The following is a 19,655-nucleotide window of genomic DNA, read 5'->3' on the forward strand; positions in this document are numbered from 1 at the left end:
GAACTCAAGAAGTTAGACCGCAGGGAAACAAATAACCCTATTAAAAAATGGGGTTCAGAGCTAAACAAAGAATTCACAGCTGAGGAATGCCGAATGGCTGAGAAACACCTAAAGAAATGTTCAACATCTTTAGTCATAAGGGAAATGCAAATCAAAACAACCCTGAGATTTCACCTCACACCAGTGCGATTGGCTAAGATCAAAAACTCAGGTGACAGCAGATGCTGGCGAGGTTGTGGAGAAAGAGGAACACTCCTCCATTGTTGGTGGGATTGCAGACTGGTAAAACCATTCTGGAAATCAGTCTGGAGGTTCCTCAGAAAATTGGACATTGAACTGCCTGAGGATCCAGCTATACCTCTCTTGGGCATATACCCAAAAGATGCCTCAACATATAAAAGAGACACGTGCTCCACTATGTTCATCGCAGCCTTATTTATAATAGCCAGAAAATGGAAAGAACCCAGATGCCCTTCAACAGAGGAATGGATACAGAAAATGTGGTACATCTACACAATGGAATACTACTCAGCTATCAAAAACAACGAGTTTATGAAATTCGTAGGCAAATGGTTGGAACTGGAAAATATCATCCTGAGTGAACTAACCCAATCACAGAAAGACATACATGGTATGCACTCATTGATAAGTGGCTATTAGCCCAAATGCTTGAATTACCCTAGATCCCTAGAACAAACGAAACTCAAGACGGATGATCAAAATGGGAGAGACAGTGTGGACATCTTAAGATTTGTACTGGACAGTGACAGACTTTTCTGAAGACTGGAAATGTTTACAATGTCAGAGAGAATGGAAGGCCCCTCAGACTACAATTTACTCTAAGAACAGTTTATTCAAGTAAGGGATAACTTGAACTATTGTCTCCTGTCACAGATGTCAGTAGAAATTATGCAAGGTATTGTATGCCAGTGGTAGCATTAGCAAGACAAAGCACACCTTGTCTTGAAGGCTAATAAATTAGGAATATGTATAGCAAGATGCTAGCTCTTCCAGGTCCTTTCATAGTAACTGAGAAGCTCAAATACACTGGCAATGTGAAAGTGTGGTGGATATCTAGTTACCACTAGCTTCTGTTTTGATACAGATGACACTTTCTGTGGCATGGTCAGCTTATAATGAATGACTAGAGGACCTATGCTTGAGAATAAACAAACAATACATTGCTTCTCTAGATGCTGAGCTCTTAAAAGCCTTGGTGTCGCAGCAACTGTTTGTGGACATTCTGGATCATTCCTTCTGAACTTTAACTTTGAGTAACTCAGACTCTGAGTAAGTCAGTTCAATTCCATAAATTGGAAATCAGTCACCTGGAAAAAAATACTTTTACAACAGGAACCCAGATTTGCCACGGAAAAAGGGCAGCTTGAACTGGCCCACCTAGGTTCTGGATTTGCACAGACTTGCTATCCAAAAGAAACATGTGCTCACAGCTGTAGGCTGCATTCACTATGGTTGCTCTTGAGGTTCCTCCCTAAACGGCTTATATTAAGATAATTTTCTTAATATCTATCAAAAGAATTCATTATGTGCAGCAGGCCTACAGGAAGATGGTTTCCATTCTGTATTTTATAAATGTGCATAGTAGATATGGTCATCACTGATACTAGGTGAAGTATCTGCTCTAATATGGAAACTAAGTGATGCTGGAGGAACATCCTGAATCCTCAATGAGCAGTGGGGCCACCTGAGCCCTGTATGGATGCCTGGTAGCCTAACACATTGAGCCTGCACAGCTCAGTAAGAATACACATTTCCTGAGATCTCTCTGTTTAATTTGAGGTACCCTGTCCACCTAAGGGAGCACATGCCCTGGAAAGACAAAAGCCACCTGCAGGATCTGTGGTGATGACTCACAGGTTAGAACCTGCAGGATCTGTGGTGATGCCTCACAGGTTAGAACCTCTGCTGCTCTCTCAGAAGAAGCACATGGTTCCCAACAATAATCTACAACAGGGAATGTGATTCCTTCTTTTGGACTATGAGGGAAATTCACCCAGGACAGGCCACAGACATACAGTAGAGAAAAAGACCCATTGACATAAATGATCATTCTACGCCTAATCCACAACAATAAAAACACAGCATATGTATGGTCTAGGACAACAGCATTTATCAAAACCTTTTTCCCAACATGACTTTGGAGGTCATTATCTGTGGGGGTATATTGACAGTGTATTGCAAGAAAGACTGAAGCATATGGTTCTCCATTAGGATTACTTCCATATACCTTTGGAAATGTCAATTTGTCTACAGCTCTACAAATATGAGTGTATATTAATCAAAATGTGCTACACAGGATCAATAATGAACGTGTGTTGTAGACTGTTTTATTAAGATTAGCAGAAAACATGACCGCATGGATAAAGTATGGCAGTGATCACATCATAAAATGTGCACCCAAGAAAAGAACACATTATCCACACAAAACACACTATCACTCTAGGTAACCATTGGTGGCTTTGAATTTACTATTTAGCCCAGCAACTCTGGACCGTGCAGAATCCATCTTTAGCTGTCAGTTCTAAGAGCACAAGAGGGGACAGAACACTTGAATAAGCAAGATGGTCTCAAGAGTCAAGAGTTAAAAATCAAGTTTTATTCATAAGGAATACAATTTAAAACAAAAAAGGATTAAAATGAATATTAATATAAATATCTAAAAGTATTTTCAGATGTGAAAAATATTAACAAGAACATATAACTATGAAATAACAAAACAAAAACTTCATTTAAGATCATAACAAAAATATTTTAAACAGCATATTCTTAGTGAACATTTAGAAGCACAGTTATATTGCTGTTTCTCCTCTAGCAGGCAAAATGGCAATGCAGTCGCCAAGTGGTCTCTCAAATGGTGTTATCCTAAACAGGAAGAGAATAAGATATCAATCAGTCAGGCTGGCTTAGTGAAAGATAAATTTAGTGTTTCTTAGCAAAAAATAAATTAAACTATGAGGGAGAGTATTCATCCAAAAAATGTTGGTATTATCCAGGATGGAGGTCCACAGGGGAATCCTGAGAAAGCAACCTACTCTTCAGGAGTCTCTCTTCCTGCTGTGTGTCGCATTCCAGCTCTTTTGCAATTTCTGAGACCAGGGAGAGGAAGGCAGTTATTCAGAAACTGATGTGTTGGGGACTTGCATGCCAGCTGTCAGGTTGCTGCCTTCTACCCATTCAGCTCTATTTTAGGTCACCATTGATGTGTTAACTGATAACATTGCTGGTGTGTCTGTGGGCAGGGCAAAATCTACAGCAACCCTGACAGTAATGTGGGCTGCCCATCTGGGCCTCAGACTTTAACCAGTGCAAACCAAGAACAGGGCAATGGAAGAGACCTCACTGGGTTGCAGGATGAAAGGAGAAGTCAACCTGTCACCAAGAATAAAACCAATGACAAAGAATAATTTGTCATTTGCACTCGGTTCTTATCCCTGAAAGGTGCTTCCCAACTTGGAGGTCACATGACCACAGAATATCATTTATCACAGGAACAAAACTTGTTCAAAGCGCTACATAGCATCCATTCTATCACAGGGACATGCAGTTATATGATAGGTTATTCATCTGTCACCATTTCCAGACTGCAGCTTCAAAAAGAGCACCAAAAATAGTTGTTAATAAGTCAGTTCCTGAAAAGTGGTTGTCTTCCCAGAATACTAGTGCACAGACAGAGGAATGAACATTCCATTGCATGAGGTGGTTGTATTGTTGGAGTGTACATTATTAAGGTGGTAGGGAAAGTAAACATGTATCAAATTGGCAAATGGAATCAGATATTTTTAGGCTGACACAGCTGCTTGTCCCTACCAGATGTTGCTTGGTCTGGAGGTTGCTGGTTTTCTCCTGTTCGTCTTTATCTTTCTTGTTCAAATCAAACAAAAATTTCTGTAGCAGCGGTGCAGAATCAAGCTGTTCTGCTTTGCTCTCCTTTCTGAATGGGAACAACTTCTTCTGCATACATATCTTGTCCATATGGATCCGGCTGGGCAGGTTCCTGGAAACACACACTGCATAGTTAGATCCTGCACCCTCTTCCTCCCATTCCTACTCCCAAGTCTCACAAACTCGCGCTGGACCCAGATACCAGTGAAAACTTCATAGAATACATCTTGATACACACAAGGCTGCTGCACAAACATCAAACAGCCAATTCAGGGAAGACTAAATTGTTTCTGTGACACAAGTACCAAAAAGCTTTCATTTCTCTCCACAACAACAGGGGATATACATCTATCCATGGAAGCAAAAGGCATGGGGACAACATTAATAAATAGTGGGCAAATACCCTCAAAGGAGGTCAGTAGAATTAAGGGAAGGTCATGTTATCCATGTGATCCACACACTGAGTTTTATTAAACCTGGTGTGACCGCAGAGGCCCAGTTCAGCCTATTAGCCATTTGGTGAGCTGAATAAGTACTGGTCTACCTAGAGCCTTCTGAAGATGCCTAGACACTCTGGGTATGAGTAACAGTCTCCTGTGGACCTAAAAACTGAGTCCAAAAGGCCCAGGACACAGTGATGTTTAAAGAGCACAAGACATGGAGCCAGAGCTGCTAGACCTCCAATCAGAACAAAGGATGGCACCTGTGGGCAAAGCAGAGTTAATGGCCTCTCTGACCAGTGCTCACCGATAGCAGTTAATTTCCTTCTGGAGCTCCTGAAATTTCTCACAATGCTCGATGTTCCTCATCTCTAAGTTGTGCAGTAATGACATGACCTCCCTCTCCTTTATCTTCAATTTTTCATAAAACGGATTTGACCTGATGTAGCAGCTGGCCCTAGGACAGTAAAACCCAATGAACATCTGCGTTTAGGAATATATGAACTCAGGCTGGGTCTTCTAGTACCCCAGCCCTGGGAGGACAATTTCTGAGTTCTACATATTGGGAGCTTCTTCAGCTTCAGAAACTTGTTATTCTGGGCCCAGGACCCCATAAGCTTGGCATCGAGATAAAGGGTTCCCAGGTTCCCTTTCTTCACTCAGAAGGGCTGGATCTGCAGTCAAGCTAGTTATGCTAACAAGGGCCTAGGCCACAGCTCTCCCACTTCCAAGACCTAGAAAACTGTGATTTCATTTTTCCTGTTTTGACAACAGGAATTCTACATCCTGAATAATTAATATTGTAGAGACACACAATTCACACAATTATGGAGTTGAGACCATAAATTGCCACAAAAGTATAATCTGCCCAAATGGCACAAATATACAGACAAATGTGACCACATTGGTAAAGAAGTGTGCAGTTGAAGAGGGGCTCCCTAAACAAAGCACTCACATCACCATGAAATTGTTATACATGAATATACTCAGGAAAAAACATAGACCCCTAGATTCCAAGTGTGGGGGGAAATATAAATATATAAAAATTGTGCATATGCATGTAGGTGTGTACACACAGAGACACAGAAACTGGGACACACACAGAGGAAAAGAAAAGTAAACAGTAAGAGAATGAAAAAGGGAGCGAAATATGCAAACGGAGAACACAATCAGAATCAGAAAAAATGCATGCCACATTATTGGCTCAGAGGTAAACAAAAAAGAAGGAAAAGCCCTGTGTCTCTGGCCATCTAGTCAAACATTGAGATGAACAATTTGGGATCTGTCACCTCAGGCTACTGCAACAAGAGTCCAGCACTAAGTCACCTTCCTAGCACACACCCAAACTCACAGCATCTAGAACCTTGCAAAGCTACCACCTGTCAAGGGCTTTCCAAATGCACACTGGGAACTCATGCTCCAGGAACATTATCCCTGAATCCTCACTAAGGCCACAAGTTCAGATTTTCAGCTGGAGGCAGCAGATGAGACCATTTCCCATCTCACTCCTGACCAAGGGTCAGGTTCTGATCTCCTCTGTATCAGAAATGAGGTTTAGGACGAGTTCTTTGGGAGGCACAGCTTTCTAGACCCAACACCTTAATAGAATACGATGGAGGTGACATTGCAGGTCCATGAGTGACACAAGGCAGTTTGGAGCAATGCATACCTGTTGTTCCTGTATCTCTCTGTCACGTAAGTCAGGAGATCTCTTAGCTCATTTCTCTCCTCAGTAGCTGACTGCAGCTGTCTAATCAGTCTCTGCTCTTCTGTGTTCTCCGTGTTGGCCTCCTTGTTGATTACCACAGGGCCATGGGATGATGTCAGTCTCCCATCATCTGTAGGTAGGAGAACACAAGTGAACATTTTTGGGGAAACTGATGAGTGTGCATAGACCATGGTTAGCCCCAAACAGGAGGAGAGCATGTGTAGACCACAGTGTCACCACAAAGAGTTTGTTGTTGCCTAAGAGACCTCCTCAGTGGAAGTCAACTCTCCCAGCCCTCTATAGAGACCAAGAGATGTCAGATGCCGGGTGTTCCCTATGCCTGCCAACCATACTCAAGTACCACAGAGATGGTTTCTACAGGATTCTTATCAACTTAACAGGGTACAACTTTCTTTCAGGACCCTAACCCCTGTACTTTCAGAAGTCAGATGATAAATTCAACCTCCAAAAGTTTTGAGTGATTGGAGATACTCAGATGTCCTGCACTGATACTCTAGGCCACACCATTTGGAGTTAAAAAGCTTTGAGGGGGAAGTCACCATCAACAGACTTATCAATTCCCCTGTCTGAAACACCAAATGCCACAGAAGTACCAATTGGTTACAGGCTGAATCTTGGTGTACTTGCTCCACATCGTTTTGGAACTGTAAAAAGATGTTCGTAACACACAAACTCTAATGTATAATGCTAAGGATGTCCTATCCCTGAAAATTAGAAAAAGTCAAAGGAGTTCTAAGAACATAAGGTCATTGCCAGAAGCATAATTCTCTCCCTGATACTAAAGTCAGAGATCTACTTTATTTAAAGAAGCAATGAAAGTGAATTAGATTTATACTCTGTCTAAATTCAATAAAGATGGACACTCAATGTCTCCTGATGGTGTTATTATATCAATGTAACTTAACATATGCACTTTAAAAATGAAGGCCAGAAGTTCACAGAATAATAGCATTGGCCTTACCATATCCTCCCTTTGGGGATGGGCAAACTAATGTTCTCAAATCCTTGACTTTCAGGAATTGTGATCTTCATGGAATTTCATTTCCTTTGCAGATACTCCAGTTGTTGTGGCCCATTGGTAAACAGGTCAGCCTAAGCCTATTCTCCCTCTGAAAGAAAGCTCAGCCTACAATTCACAGAACTTACTCCGCATTCCCCAGGCCACCTTTCTTTGTCCATCATTTGTTTTTGATGAAAGGCGAGATTCCCTCACTCCAGTCTGTCCAAAATCAACGTTCACTCTCCCAAAATGCTTGCGAAGACGGGAATACATGTCTTCCTGTGTATCTGCAAGCAGGGACTGAGAAAAAGTAGGGCACTGGTGGTTACTACAACACTGGTGACATCACAGAGGATGCCAAGAACTCTCTAGGACACAATAGAATGTTCAAGAAGGGTCAGCTGATGTCATGGTGAACAGACTTTGCCTCTCTGCTAATAATCTCCCTGTATAGTGCATTAGCTGAGGTGCCCTTTCCAGGATACCTTCCCAGGGCATAGCCCCTGAGTACCTCCTGCTTCCAAGGCCAAATTTTCCTCAAGGCTTGATTATAAAAACCCGAGTAATTCCTATGCATTTTAATGAATGTTTCCCTCCAAATCCTGCCCAAAAATGTCTCATCTTAAGTCAAATTATCCTTATTCATCAATATTAGCCATTAAAAATTCCTGAGAAATAATACCAGTTTGAATATGCAGTCAAAAGTTTCTCCTGTGTCCTTATGTACATGTGCTTGAAATCACATCAAGAAATAGACTGCAGGATAGGTAGCAACATGGGTGTGTGTTATGGGAAAACTCATGAAGCCTTGTACTTAGCATTCGACAGTTGCCCCAAAATCCCTTAGGAGAAAGAGTTGAAATCATTATGGTGCTAGGAACAGTGTGGAGTCAAATTGCCAGAGGAAAATGAAATGCTTTAGCCACCAATGAAGGCACCCGCATGGTGCTTGTGGGGTTCTCCTCTTTGCACCAACGTCACCAAAGGAGCATTGCTCACAGGCCTATGTAAGCTCTATCATGAGATTCTGTCTGACAGTTTGTATCTTGGGCCTCTCACTGAGCACGTGCTATCTTCTCTATATTTAACCCCACTCTTCTAGTTTGGAGACCCAACGGGTGATTATCTCTTTACAAGTATGCCGTGTTTTGGTCCATATCTCTTCCCTACCATGTCTATTCTGAATCTCCAGCTTCAGCTTGTCTCACCCTATGTTCCTCTGTTTGCCTGGAGTTATGCCCACATACTTTCTGCTGCAGCTCTGGGCCATCAGATCTTTATTTCGTTCAATCGAAATCAGGTGAGACAACAGCTGATAGATCTCTTACCTTATGTTGAGCTGGTAAGAAGGTCAAACATCTACAAAAAAGCAAACCTCATGCTGGGCCCTAGAAATGACAAGAAAAAGTCCTGCCAGCTCTTAGCTCTATGCCAGTAAAGAACTAAAAATTGAAAGCTGACACACCTTAGTACAGAGGGAGGTCACCTAATCATTACCCATTTTACACCTAAAAAATACCTTTATCTTTAACACTGATCAGCTAGATAAAATTAGAATATTTATGGGATGCATCAGATAAGAATGACTGTCACAATATTCAGTCCATTTGTATTTGGCAAAATTGGAAAAGGTACTTCATGAACTAAATTATATTAGTGTAAAATGTTGTACCGGAATCATTTTCTCTCACTTTTTAAGCTTTTATATTCTCTATTTATCATAGTTTGCACTTATTAGCCATAATAACTCTCTTGAAATGAAAAGTAATTTTGTAAATTTTAAATAATATAAGGGTTTATGTCCTTCATCTTTATAATTTTACACCTCTTTTGTGCACATATTGGCATTTTTTTCTTTTTCTTTTTTCAACTTCCACAAGTAGATTATTTTTTCTCTGATATGGAGAAGGATGCAAGGGTGGACTTCAGATATGAGGTGATGGTGGATATCAATGGAGTTGAGCTGCATGATGCGAAATTCACAGAGAACAAAAAAGGAGTTTAAAAAAACTAAAATGAGCACATTGGGGATGAAGAAGTGAATGCTTAGCATGAAGAGGATTGGCAGTGGACTCGGGATTTGTGGCATGGGCTGGGTTTGGGTGAGGTTCTGGAGTAGTCAGAATGTTGTCTGTTCTGGTCCTTCCAGGGAAACTCCTCCCTCTTCTCTCATCCCTCCTCTGCCTCCACCTCCACCTCCAACTGCCATAACTGCCTCCTACTACAGCAGCAGCTTCTGGGCATCTGCCTTTCTGCTCAAGCAGAAGTGCTCGGGGGTGATACAAGCTTTGAAAAGTCCCGGGCTGCAGTCAGGCCATGCACACTCTATTGTCATCCCCTTCAGGGCTCAGGATTTATGGTGCCACAGCGGTTGTGGCGGGCATTTTGATGCTGCAGTGGGTTGTCTGTCGAGCCCCTCATTCTGGACCTCCCATGTCCCCCCTGGTCCTGTCAGGTTCCTAGTTGTCACATTCCTGTGTGATGGTGAACTCGTTTTCTTTTCTGTGTCTCATAACAAGAAAAGGTTAAGAGTAAACTATCTAATCATCTCCATCTGAGACCTGAGAAGGAGAAATGTTGCCTGAGTAAACAGGAAATTCAGAGCAAACAGCTTCCAATTCTAGAGAAATGACAGAAAATGTTGGCTACCGTGTCAGACAGTCAGCAAATATTTTTGTGTCATTGTGGCATCCAGTGTCAATTGAACAGGTCAGGGGCTCTGATAACAATCCTTTGAAGTAGATCACTTGAAGGACTATCCTCACTTTCTCTCCAAAGCCTGGGACAATAGACTTCCCCATGATCTCCTTCTCCACAGTCTGGACAGCTTTCTGGCAGCAGTGGAGGTAAGTGGGTAGTATTTCACTCGATGGCCACTTTGCCACATTTGAAGGACACTCCAGTTAGGGTTCTTTAGTGCCCATCATTTTCTTCAGACATACTGGGGACACTGAAAGAGATGAGGTCTCTCCCACTGTGAAAAGCCTTTAACTATTAGGACATCTGAAATGGGAGATTCTTCAGATCTCTACAGGATTTGAAAATCACCTTTTGAAGTAAAGTCTTCTCAGTGGAAAAAAGTGGCTTTTTTCCAAGGGATTTACTTTCAGTTTAACTTTGAAATCATACAAGAAGATTCATAAAGCTGCACTAACTAAACTGTACCTGATTTCCCCAGAAGAGTGAGTATTTATAGTTGGACAGTACTAGCTTGCATTCCTTAATTATCCATGGCAGTGTACAGTGGTAATTTTACACAATTAGAATTAATACCAAAGTGTGAATAAGCTTCATATACTTATATCTTAAACAAGAGTTTAATCATTTATGCAAGTACAATTTTAAATTCTATCATCATTCAAAATCCATGCCATCCTAAAATATTTGAGACTTGGAGTTGCTTTCTAGTATAAAAAGAGATTGAATAATCTATGCTTTTTATCATTTTAGCCCCTTTCTCCTGCTTCCAAAACCATAGATAGCAGAGAAAAAGGTTTGAGGAGAGAAAGAGCAAGTAAGAAAGATATCCCTGATTCTAATCTCCTTTACTGTTTCCTCACTGACCATGACCAGTAAAAATTGCAACCAACCCCCTGAATGACAATGAACATCTATAACCCACTGCTGACAAATAAGCAGCCACCCATCCTTCCTTTGAGAGTTTGGGTGTCATGTTCATTAAACTTGTATCCATATCTTTGTGGGGTGACAACAATTTTGGGGACCTTACAATAATTGGGATATTTTCCAAATCCTGTGAGATCTTGCACTTTCAAATGCTTCCAGGTACTGAATGTGGAGGGATTAACTGAAGTCCTGGCTACATTAACAATTGAAAATATGAACACACATTCACACCTTTTGAGGAAGGTCACACATTATCTACCTTTGAATTTGCACAACACTATTGGTCCGTTACTTTTTTATTTAGATTCAGGTATCTTGTTAGTATACATGCTGAAAGGATATAGATTGTTTGCCAAAATATTGCTAATTGCCTCTAAGCCAGTCACCAATAGAATTCCTCCATCCTTTCAAGTCTCATCAGAGAGGCTCTATTTTGCACACTACTCACAATACTTATGTCACCCATGTGGCAAACTAATAGTGAGTGTTATGATCTGCTTAAATATTTCAAAATTCTCCCTATCCAAAGTCTTACACCGTCCTCCAAAAAAAAAAAAAAAAAAAAAAAGAGAGAGAGAGAGATTCCTCACAAGGACAAGTCTACTAGTGCTGGTACCAGTTTATATATCAGTCACATTTCTGTTACTGCAAAAAAATACCATGACCAAAAGCATCTCAAGGAATACAGGTTTTCACCTTATGGTAACCAACCCCCAACTACAAAATTATTTCGTTGCTAAGTCATAAAGTTAGGTTACTACTCTTTTGAATGGTGATGTAAATATCCTGTATAAAGTATGTCTCTATGTGATTGCCCCAGGAAGTAGTTGGACCCAACGGGTTGAAAATTGCACCTTGTGTGTGGAGGTGGTGGTGGTGGTGTTGGGTTTTTTGTTTTGTTTTGTTTCTTAGTTTGGCCTCTTTTTCAAAACCCAGAGGCTGATAAGTACATACACCAATATCTGGGTCTTTTATATAATTCCTATAGACTTTGTGTCTCTTCTCATGATATCAACTGACTTGGTTTCTTTTTTACTATTCCCCAAAATGAACTTGAAATTATTAAAGGTGATGCGTTCTGCAGTGATGTACTGTATACTATGTAGTAGTATCTGACTGCCCTGCTCATTTGTGCTTTCATTGGTTGAGATCTTTATTTCATTCCCTGAATCCCTACATCAGAATAAGGTCGGGATGGATTTAAGCATGTAGATGATTCTGGTAGGATTTGATAGAACAATATTAATCCTACTGATGCATGAAAATGAGAAGTGTTTTCATTTTCTGGTTTTTTCAATTTTTTGTTATTTTTCTTAATGTTTTCATTGTAACATGTCTTCACTTTCTTAGATTTATTACAAGATTTTTAAGGCTATTCTGAATGTGTTTGTTTTCTTGGTATGTTTGTTGATATTTATTGTTGGTATACAGGAATTTTATTGATTTTAATGTGATTTCAGTGTGTGGGTCCATGAGCTGGAAGAATTTTCTAGTGGAACCGTAGTGTTCTTTACATATGGATCATATCACCTGCAAATGAGAATACTCTGACTGCTTTCCTTCATATGGACATGCCTTTACATATTTCTGTTTTCATATTGTTTGGAGAAGACTTCCCATACTACTTGGATTAGATGAAAAGATTGAACATCTGTGACATATTCCTTATTTTAGTGGAAATGCATTAAGATTTTCTCCAGTTAGGATGCTGTTGGCCTTCTAAATTGTCTTTATAATGTTAAGGTATATCTTCTCCATATCCCAGAGTCTCCAGGACTATTTCATGTATCACTGTGAGAATTTGCCAAAGAAATTGTCTGCCTCTAGTGCAATGATCATGTGTTTCCTGTTCTTGATTTCATGTTGTGTATTGTTTATTCATTTGTATTTGTTGAAACATTCTTGCTCTCTGGAGGCAAGCCAACTTGATCATGCTACCTGATATATCTGAATTTTATTTGCCAGGATTTTATTGAGAAATTTTTCACTTAAGTGTTCCTTCCAATCTTTTTTTCTAGGCTTCGAAGAGACACCATGAGCAAGGGAAATTTTCAAAAAAAGAGTTTATTGGGGATTATTGTTTCAAGAATCATGAGTCTGTGATCAGTATGTGGGGGTACATGGCAGCAGGTAGGCCACCATGTTTCTAGAGAACTAGCTGAGATCTTACATCTTATCTGCAAGTTGGACACAGAGAAAGTAAGAGTTAAGTATAAATGGTATGGAATTTGGGAACCTCAAAACCCAATCCCATAACAATCCTACAAAAAAAAAAAAAAAAAAAAAAAACAACATATCTTCTACTTCTTCCCGCACATTTCCTCTAATCAGCAACAAACATTCATACATGTGATTTTATTGGAGCCACTATCATTCAAAAGACCACATTCTACTCCCAATTGTCCATAGGATCTTAAACATATCGTAATGAAAAATGCACTTAGCTCGCTTTCCAAAAGCCCTATAGTCTTTCACAGTCTACACAGTTTGTCCAAAGAGCTTCATAAAACTGCAGGCAGTCCCTTAATTATTCCCTCTATGAAATCAAATGGCCAATTACACACATCCAATGTGTAATGCCAAATGACATATGTTATCATTGCAAAGGGAAGTTGGGAAGGTGGCAAGCCAATTCAAGGCATAATCCCAATAGCGCACACTCCACATTCTCTACCTCTGACAGAAGATGAAGAGATTATATGGGTTCACTCCTCTGGCTTTGGTGATTGTAACATAATTCATAAACTTTTATTGTATCATATAGATCTGTGGATGGTGGTTGTGTTTTCAATGTCACTCATTTCTAGGAATCTTAATATTTCCTTATTTTTTTCTCACCTGATCCTTCAGTAGTGTATTGTATATGTTACTTACTTTCCATGAGTGTGTGTATTTTCTGTACTTTTAATTGTGTGATACCAGTTTGATTCCTTTGGGCTCAGATAGAATGCACAACATTCCTTCAACTTTCTTATATTTTCTGAGGCTTATTTTTTTTCCTAATCTGTGGTCAATTTTGGAGTAATGTCCACAGGCTGATAGAAAATATATGTATAGTTCACTGTAGTTTTTTAGTTCCATTTGCCTGATCATGTCACTTAATTCTGCTTCTCCTATTTTGTTTATTTGCATATGATCTCTTAAGTTGTCAGAATGGAGAAGTAATACAAATCACAACCACTATTATAACTAATCTGTAGTTTCACTATTATAACTACCTGTAGCTATCTGATAACATATATTTTTAAATTTGGGAAGTCTTTGTTAACATGTATATATTTAGAATTGTAGTAGGTTTTAGTAATTGCAAAGTATGAAGTGAATATCCTTATATCTTCTGGACAGGATGAGTTTGAAATCTATTCTGTCAACTAGATAGAGAAACTGCATAGGATTGCTAAAGGGACATGGTTCTTTGTTCTGTTTCCCTAGTATTCCCTCTATATCTCTCATGATGGCAATCCTGTTTCAGGCGAAATATGTGATTGTTTACTAGGGAATTGAGGTTATTGATATGTAAATATTATTTAAACTTCTGTTTTAACTATTGTCAGTTTGTTAATTTTTAAGACTTTTGTAGGCTACTTTTGATTGACTGTCCTAGTGGTGTAAATTTTTTTCCTGTGTCCTCTGGTATTTTATCCTTCCCTGCAAATAAAGTATTCCTATTAGGATCCTCTATAGAGGTGGCTACTGGTTATACGTAGTTTTTAATTTATTTATAATATCACATAATCAGCACAGTAGCTGGGCAGCTGCCTGTTTTGCATGGAACTATGTCTAATTTCCAAATAATGACTCTGAACTCTTTCTTACAGTGTGGCATCTTGGCTGCTCTTTTTTCCACTTGGACAGCCCTCAGGACCAGGTTTTCCTCTGTCATAACTCATGGCTGCTGTCCTGCTTCCTCCCTCCTCTCCATCACATCCATTCTTCCTTTCTTTTTTTTTTTTATTAACTTGAGTATTTCTTATATACATTTCAAGTGTTATTCCCTTTCCCGGTTTCCGGGCAAACATCCCCCTCCCCCCTCCCCTTCCTTATGGGTGTTCCTCTCCCAACCCTCCCCCCATTGCCGCCCTCCCCCCATAGTCTAGTTCACTGGGGGTTCAGTCTTAGCAGGACGCAGGGCTTCCCCTTCCACTGGTGCTCTTACTAGGATATTCATTGCTACCTATGAGGTCAGAGTCCAGGGTCAGTCCATGTATAGTCTTTAGGTAGTGGCTTAGTCCCTGGAAGCTCTGGTTGCTTGGCATTGTTGTACATATGGGGTCTCGAGCCCCTTCGAGCTCTTCCAGTTCTTTCTCTGATTCCTTCAATGGGGGTCCTATTCTCAGTTCAGTGGTTTGCTGCTGGCATTCGCCTCTGTATTTGCCATATTCTGGCTGTGTCTCTCAGGAGCGATCTACATCCGGCTCCTGTCGGTCTGCACTTCTTTGCTTCATCCATCTTGTCCAATTGGGTGGCTGTATATGTATGGGCCACCTGTGGGGCAGGCTCTGAATGGGTGTTCCTTCAGTCTCTGTTTTAATCTTTGCCTCTCCCTTCCCTGCCAAGGGTATTCTTTTTCCTCATTTAAAGAAGGAGTGAAGCATTCACATTTTGATCATCCGTCTTGAGTTTCGTTTGTTCTAGGGATCTAGGGTAATTCAAGCATTTGGGCTAATAGCCACTTATCAATGAGTGCATACCATGTATGTCTTTCTGTGATTGGGTTAGCTCACTCAGGATGATATTTTCCAGTTCCAACCATTTGCCTACGAATTTCATAAACTCGTTGTTTTTGATAGCTGAGTAATATTCCATTGTGTAGATGTACCACATTTTCTGTATCCATTCCTCTGTTGAAGGGCATCTGGGTTCTTTCCAGTTTCTGGCTATTATAAATAAGGCTGCGATGAACATAGTGGAGCACGTGTCTCTTTTATATGTTGAGGCATCTTTGGGTATATGCCCAAGAGAGGTATAGCTGGATCCTCAGGCAGTTCAATGTCCAATTTTCTGAGGAACCTCCAGACTGATTTCCAGAATGGTTTTACCAGTCTGCAATCCCACCAACAATGGAGGAGTGTTCCTCTTTCTCCACATCCTCGCCAGCATCTGCTGTCACCTGAGTTTTTGATCTTAGCCATTCTCACTGGTGTGAGGTGAAATCTCAGGGTTATTTGATTTGCATTTCCCTTATGACTAAAGATGTTGAACATTTCTTTAGGTGTTTCTCAGCCATTCGGCATTCCTCAGCTGTGAATTCTTTGTTTATGCTCTAAGATCAAGAATCTACAAATGGGATCTCATAAAACTGCAAAGCTTCTGTAAGGCAAAGGACACTGTAGTTAGGACAAAACGGCAACCAACAGATTGGGAAAAGATCTTTCCCAGTCCTACAACAGATAGAGGCCTTATATCCAAAATATACAAAGAACTCAAGAAGTTAGACCGCAGGGAAACAAATAACCCTATTAAAAAATGGGGTTCAGAGCTAAACCATTCTTCCATTCTTCTTTGGTAGCTTCTTCTTCCTTCTTCCCTCCTAGTGATCCTCTCTAGCAAAGCCCTCAAAAACTCACCTCCACCATCTCTCTGCTGTGCTTCTTTATAATCAAAATTAACTGGGAGCAGAGTCACTTTTTTGGGAGGTTTAACCAGTCTTACTTTCTACCAATTTACCAATTAGCTTTAAAATACATGCAGAATTAGGTCAGTCCCCTACAGGGTTTTCTTTTCTTTCTTTCTTTTCTTTTTTTTTTTTTTTTGGTTGGTTTAATTTTTCCTTTACCTTTTTACTTTTTATTTGATTTTTGGCTATCTCTTATTAATTGTTTATTTTATTTATTTACATTTCCAATGTTGTTCCTCTCTTCAAAATCCCCTAATGAAGCCTATCATCACATTTCTGCTCAGCTTTCCCTATATAACAGTGCTCCCCAACTCACACATATCCATTCCCACCTCACACCTCTAGGATCTCCATTTGGTGGGGCAACAGGCCTAGCAGAATCAAGGTCCTACAACCACATTGATACAAAATAAATCAATCCTCATACACAGTACCTAGAACCATAGACCCATACTTGTATACAAGTTGGCTGGCAGTTAAATCCCTAGGAGCTGTGGGTTTGGTCACAGAGGGTCTGGTTAGATATTAAAGACCAATGATTGCTGCTTTCTCTTCTTTTTCTGGTTATAGAGGAAATTATGTTTGTGTGCTTCTCTTTCTTGAAATTATTGTGAGATGATTAATTTCTTGGATATTCTTGGGTAAAATTTAGTTCGTTGTCTTGTAGTTTAACTCCTATGTTGTGCTTTCTTAGAGAAAAATATTGTTTAAATTTAGTTTTGTCATGTAATATCTTGGTTTCTTCATTTATGGTGATTGTGAATTACACAGTGTATAGGAGCTTGGGTCTGCATTACATCTGCCCAAGATATTCTGGCTATTAGTGTATCTATTGAGAACTCTGGTGTAATTCAAATAGGTCTGAATTCATTTGGTACTGGATATTTATACCTTACCCCTTTTTAATGTTCTTTCTTGGATCTGTGAATTTAGTGTTTTAATTTTTATGTGAAGGGAGGAATTTTTCTGGTACAATTAATTTGGCATTCTGTAGGCTTTTTGTATTTTTTTGGCCATTGCAATTCACTTCTATATCTATTATCCTTAGGTTTGGCCTTAAATTGTGTCCTGAAATTAATGGCTATTTTGGATTCAATACACCATACATTTTCATCTGAGATGGATTCTTTTGCTTTGTGTGGTGACCTCCTTGATCCCAATTCTTCCATTTATTATCCCGCGGGATAATGAGACATGGTCAGGAATGATGACCTCTTACCATAAACTATATGAAAATAGGGAGGTAAATTTGTGTGTCAAGTATCAGTAGCCTCCTGGATAGGTTTCCTTCCTGGTTGGCCATATACAACAGTTTCAAAAGCCCATGATTTATGTTCCCTGGGATTCCTACGATGATGCAATCAGACATGACAGAGAAAGACCAGAATACACATGAGGGAACTTGATTTATATAATAGAGAACATTTGAAAGTTGGGTTACAAAATATCTGATCACACTGTGATCTCCAAAAATGTATTATTTAATGAAAAACTATTTTGTGGTATAGCATCGCCAGGGCACAGACATTTATGCAAGAGCTGTTTCCTGTAAACATCGAGTTTATTACTGTATGGCTCACCTAACACACACCTTTTTTGCAAAGGTAAAGAGTGCACTTAGGTCCAGAGCATTCAAGGCAGGACTTGAAAGGAAATGAAGGTAGCTAAGGCAATGGAAAGTCTTAGAGTTGAAGGATTTTTAGGAAAGTGTTCAGAGGGAACAAGAATTCCCTTCTTCTGGGAGGTCAGTGAATTAGGAAGGACCCTTGGGAGTTTTGTTGACAACAGCATCTGAGTCCGGGAACTTCATTGGTAAAATTAATGTCTGGATTTTGTGTTGTAAAACAACACATTGGCTCTGCAGCGTTTGGCAAGGTCCATGGACAGAGAGATCACACCAGCTGGGAACAATCTGACAAGAAATCAGGTTTCCTTTAGTCACCTGAGGGGTCCTCAAGGAGAGAGGAATGGATGGGTAGCACTTTAATAGAAGGCTTTATGATCTCAATAGTGCTACTCTAGATGTCTTCAGTATAGATGCAGAAAAAGAAAAACTAAATGACTTCAAAGGAATTAGCTCAATTCTGGTCATGATTATTTCATATTGGCAGTTTATACTTGATTCGTCTTTTTAAATTTAAACAAGAGCATAGGGTGTAAATTCGAGGTAGCATTACAGTCACATTACGATTATACCATCTTTAAGGTGCCCAGCATCTAACCCCACGTGGCTGGAGATTCTACTTTTAAATGCATCACCAGAGAAAATTTCCAATTAACCATGCCAGGGAAGCCCTGATCAGTGTGTATGCTCTGTCCATCTCCACAACAACCCAATTCAGCAGAAACGCCTCCTTTTTACAGGTGAAGAAATCACAGTTCAGAGCAAATGATCATCAGGTCCCTCAGTCTCACTGGCTGTCACTTACACCCACATCCTTCTCTGTGAAGGGAAGCATTGGGCCTGATGTGGGCTGTGCAAGCTGACTCTCCTGAGATGATCAATGCTCTTCTTGAACCTGGGAGAACTGAAGACAAGATGAGCACACAGACTCCTGGGATAGATTGTGCCTCTGGGTGCTAGGGTGGGACACAGTATCCCTTGCCATGTGCCTCTCCTCATCTGAGGAGTCTGCTCCCATGTGTCAGCTTCTATGGCAGTGGGTCTCAACACTCCTAGTGCTGCAACTCTTTAATACAGCTCTTCATGCTGTGGTGACCCCAACCATAAAATTGTTTCATTGCTACTTCATAATAAATATTGCTGTTCTTATAAGTCATAATATGCAAGGTATCTGTTATCAAGGTATCTGATATGCAATCTGTGTGAGAGGTTGTGCCTCACAGGTTGATAAACATTGCTTTATACAATTTATTTTTAAAAGAAAGGCCTTCATATAAGGAGGACCTGAGGCAGTCCTAAGTGCAGAGACACCATGAAGTAGTGACAAGTTTTAGCAGTCCCAAGGCTGCTTGCATTATCAACAGCAGAGCTTTCTGGCTAAAGGCACAATGTGAAATCACGGTCCCCATTACTTTTCTTACCTCAATTTTCTCCGTTACGTCTGTCTGCTTGGACATGTTTGTCCAGGAAGCTAGTCTCTGTAGTCTCTGATAAAGGCAGAATGCTAAAGGCAGGAATGGTTTCCCTCTTTCGGCCCACAGTCACTTTTATAGAAGTAAGTTCAAATCCCCCGTGGGTAACAGTCTGTTTCTCACATAGTGGATGAGAATTGAAATATCATCTGTTTGAGTTGACAAAAACCAACTCCCACTTCAGATTTAGAGCTGACCAACAATTACTTCCAGGAGAATGAAGAAGCCTGCCAGGCCTGGATA

General features: G+C 40.1%; 1 protein-coding gene across 1 annotated transcript in view; it reads right to left on the bottom strand.

Annotated features, from left to right (window-relative positions):
• LOC102551050 (disks large homolog 5-like) overlaps positions 1-7,405 on the bottom strand; it is a 37,435-nt gene extending 30,030 nt beyond the window's left edge. The window contains exons 1-2 of the mRNA XM_063266310.1: positions 7,219-7,405; positions 6,013-6,181 (exon numbers count right to left, since the gene is read on the bottom strand). Of these exons, the coding sequence (XP_063122380.1) occupies positions 6,013-6,181; positions 7,219-7,345 (296 nt within the window). The 5' untranslated portion in view covers positions 7,346-7,405. The remainder of the gene's footprint in view (positions 1-6,012; positions 6,182-7,218) is intronic.
• Between the last annotated feature and the right edge of the window lie 12,250 nt (positions 7,406-19,655).

Source organism: Rattus norvegicus, chromosome 8 (assembly GCF_036323735.1).
Source record: "Rattus norvegicus strain BN/NHsdMcwi chromosome 8, GRCr8, whole genome shotgun sequence".
NCBI classification, from domain to species: Eukaryota; Metazoa; Chordata; class Mammalia; order Rodentia; family Muridae; genus Rattus; species Rattus norvegicus.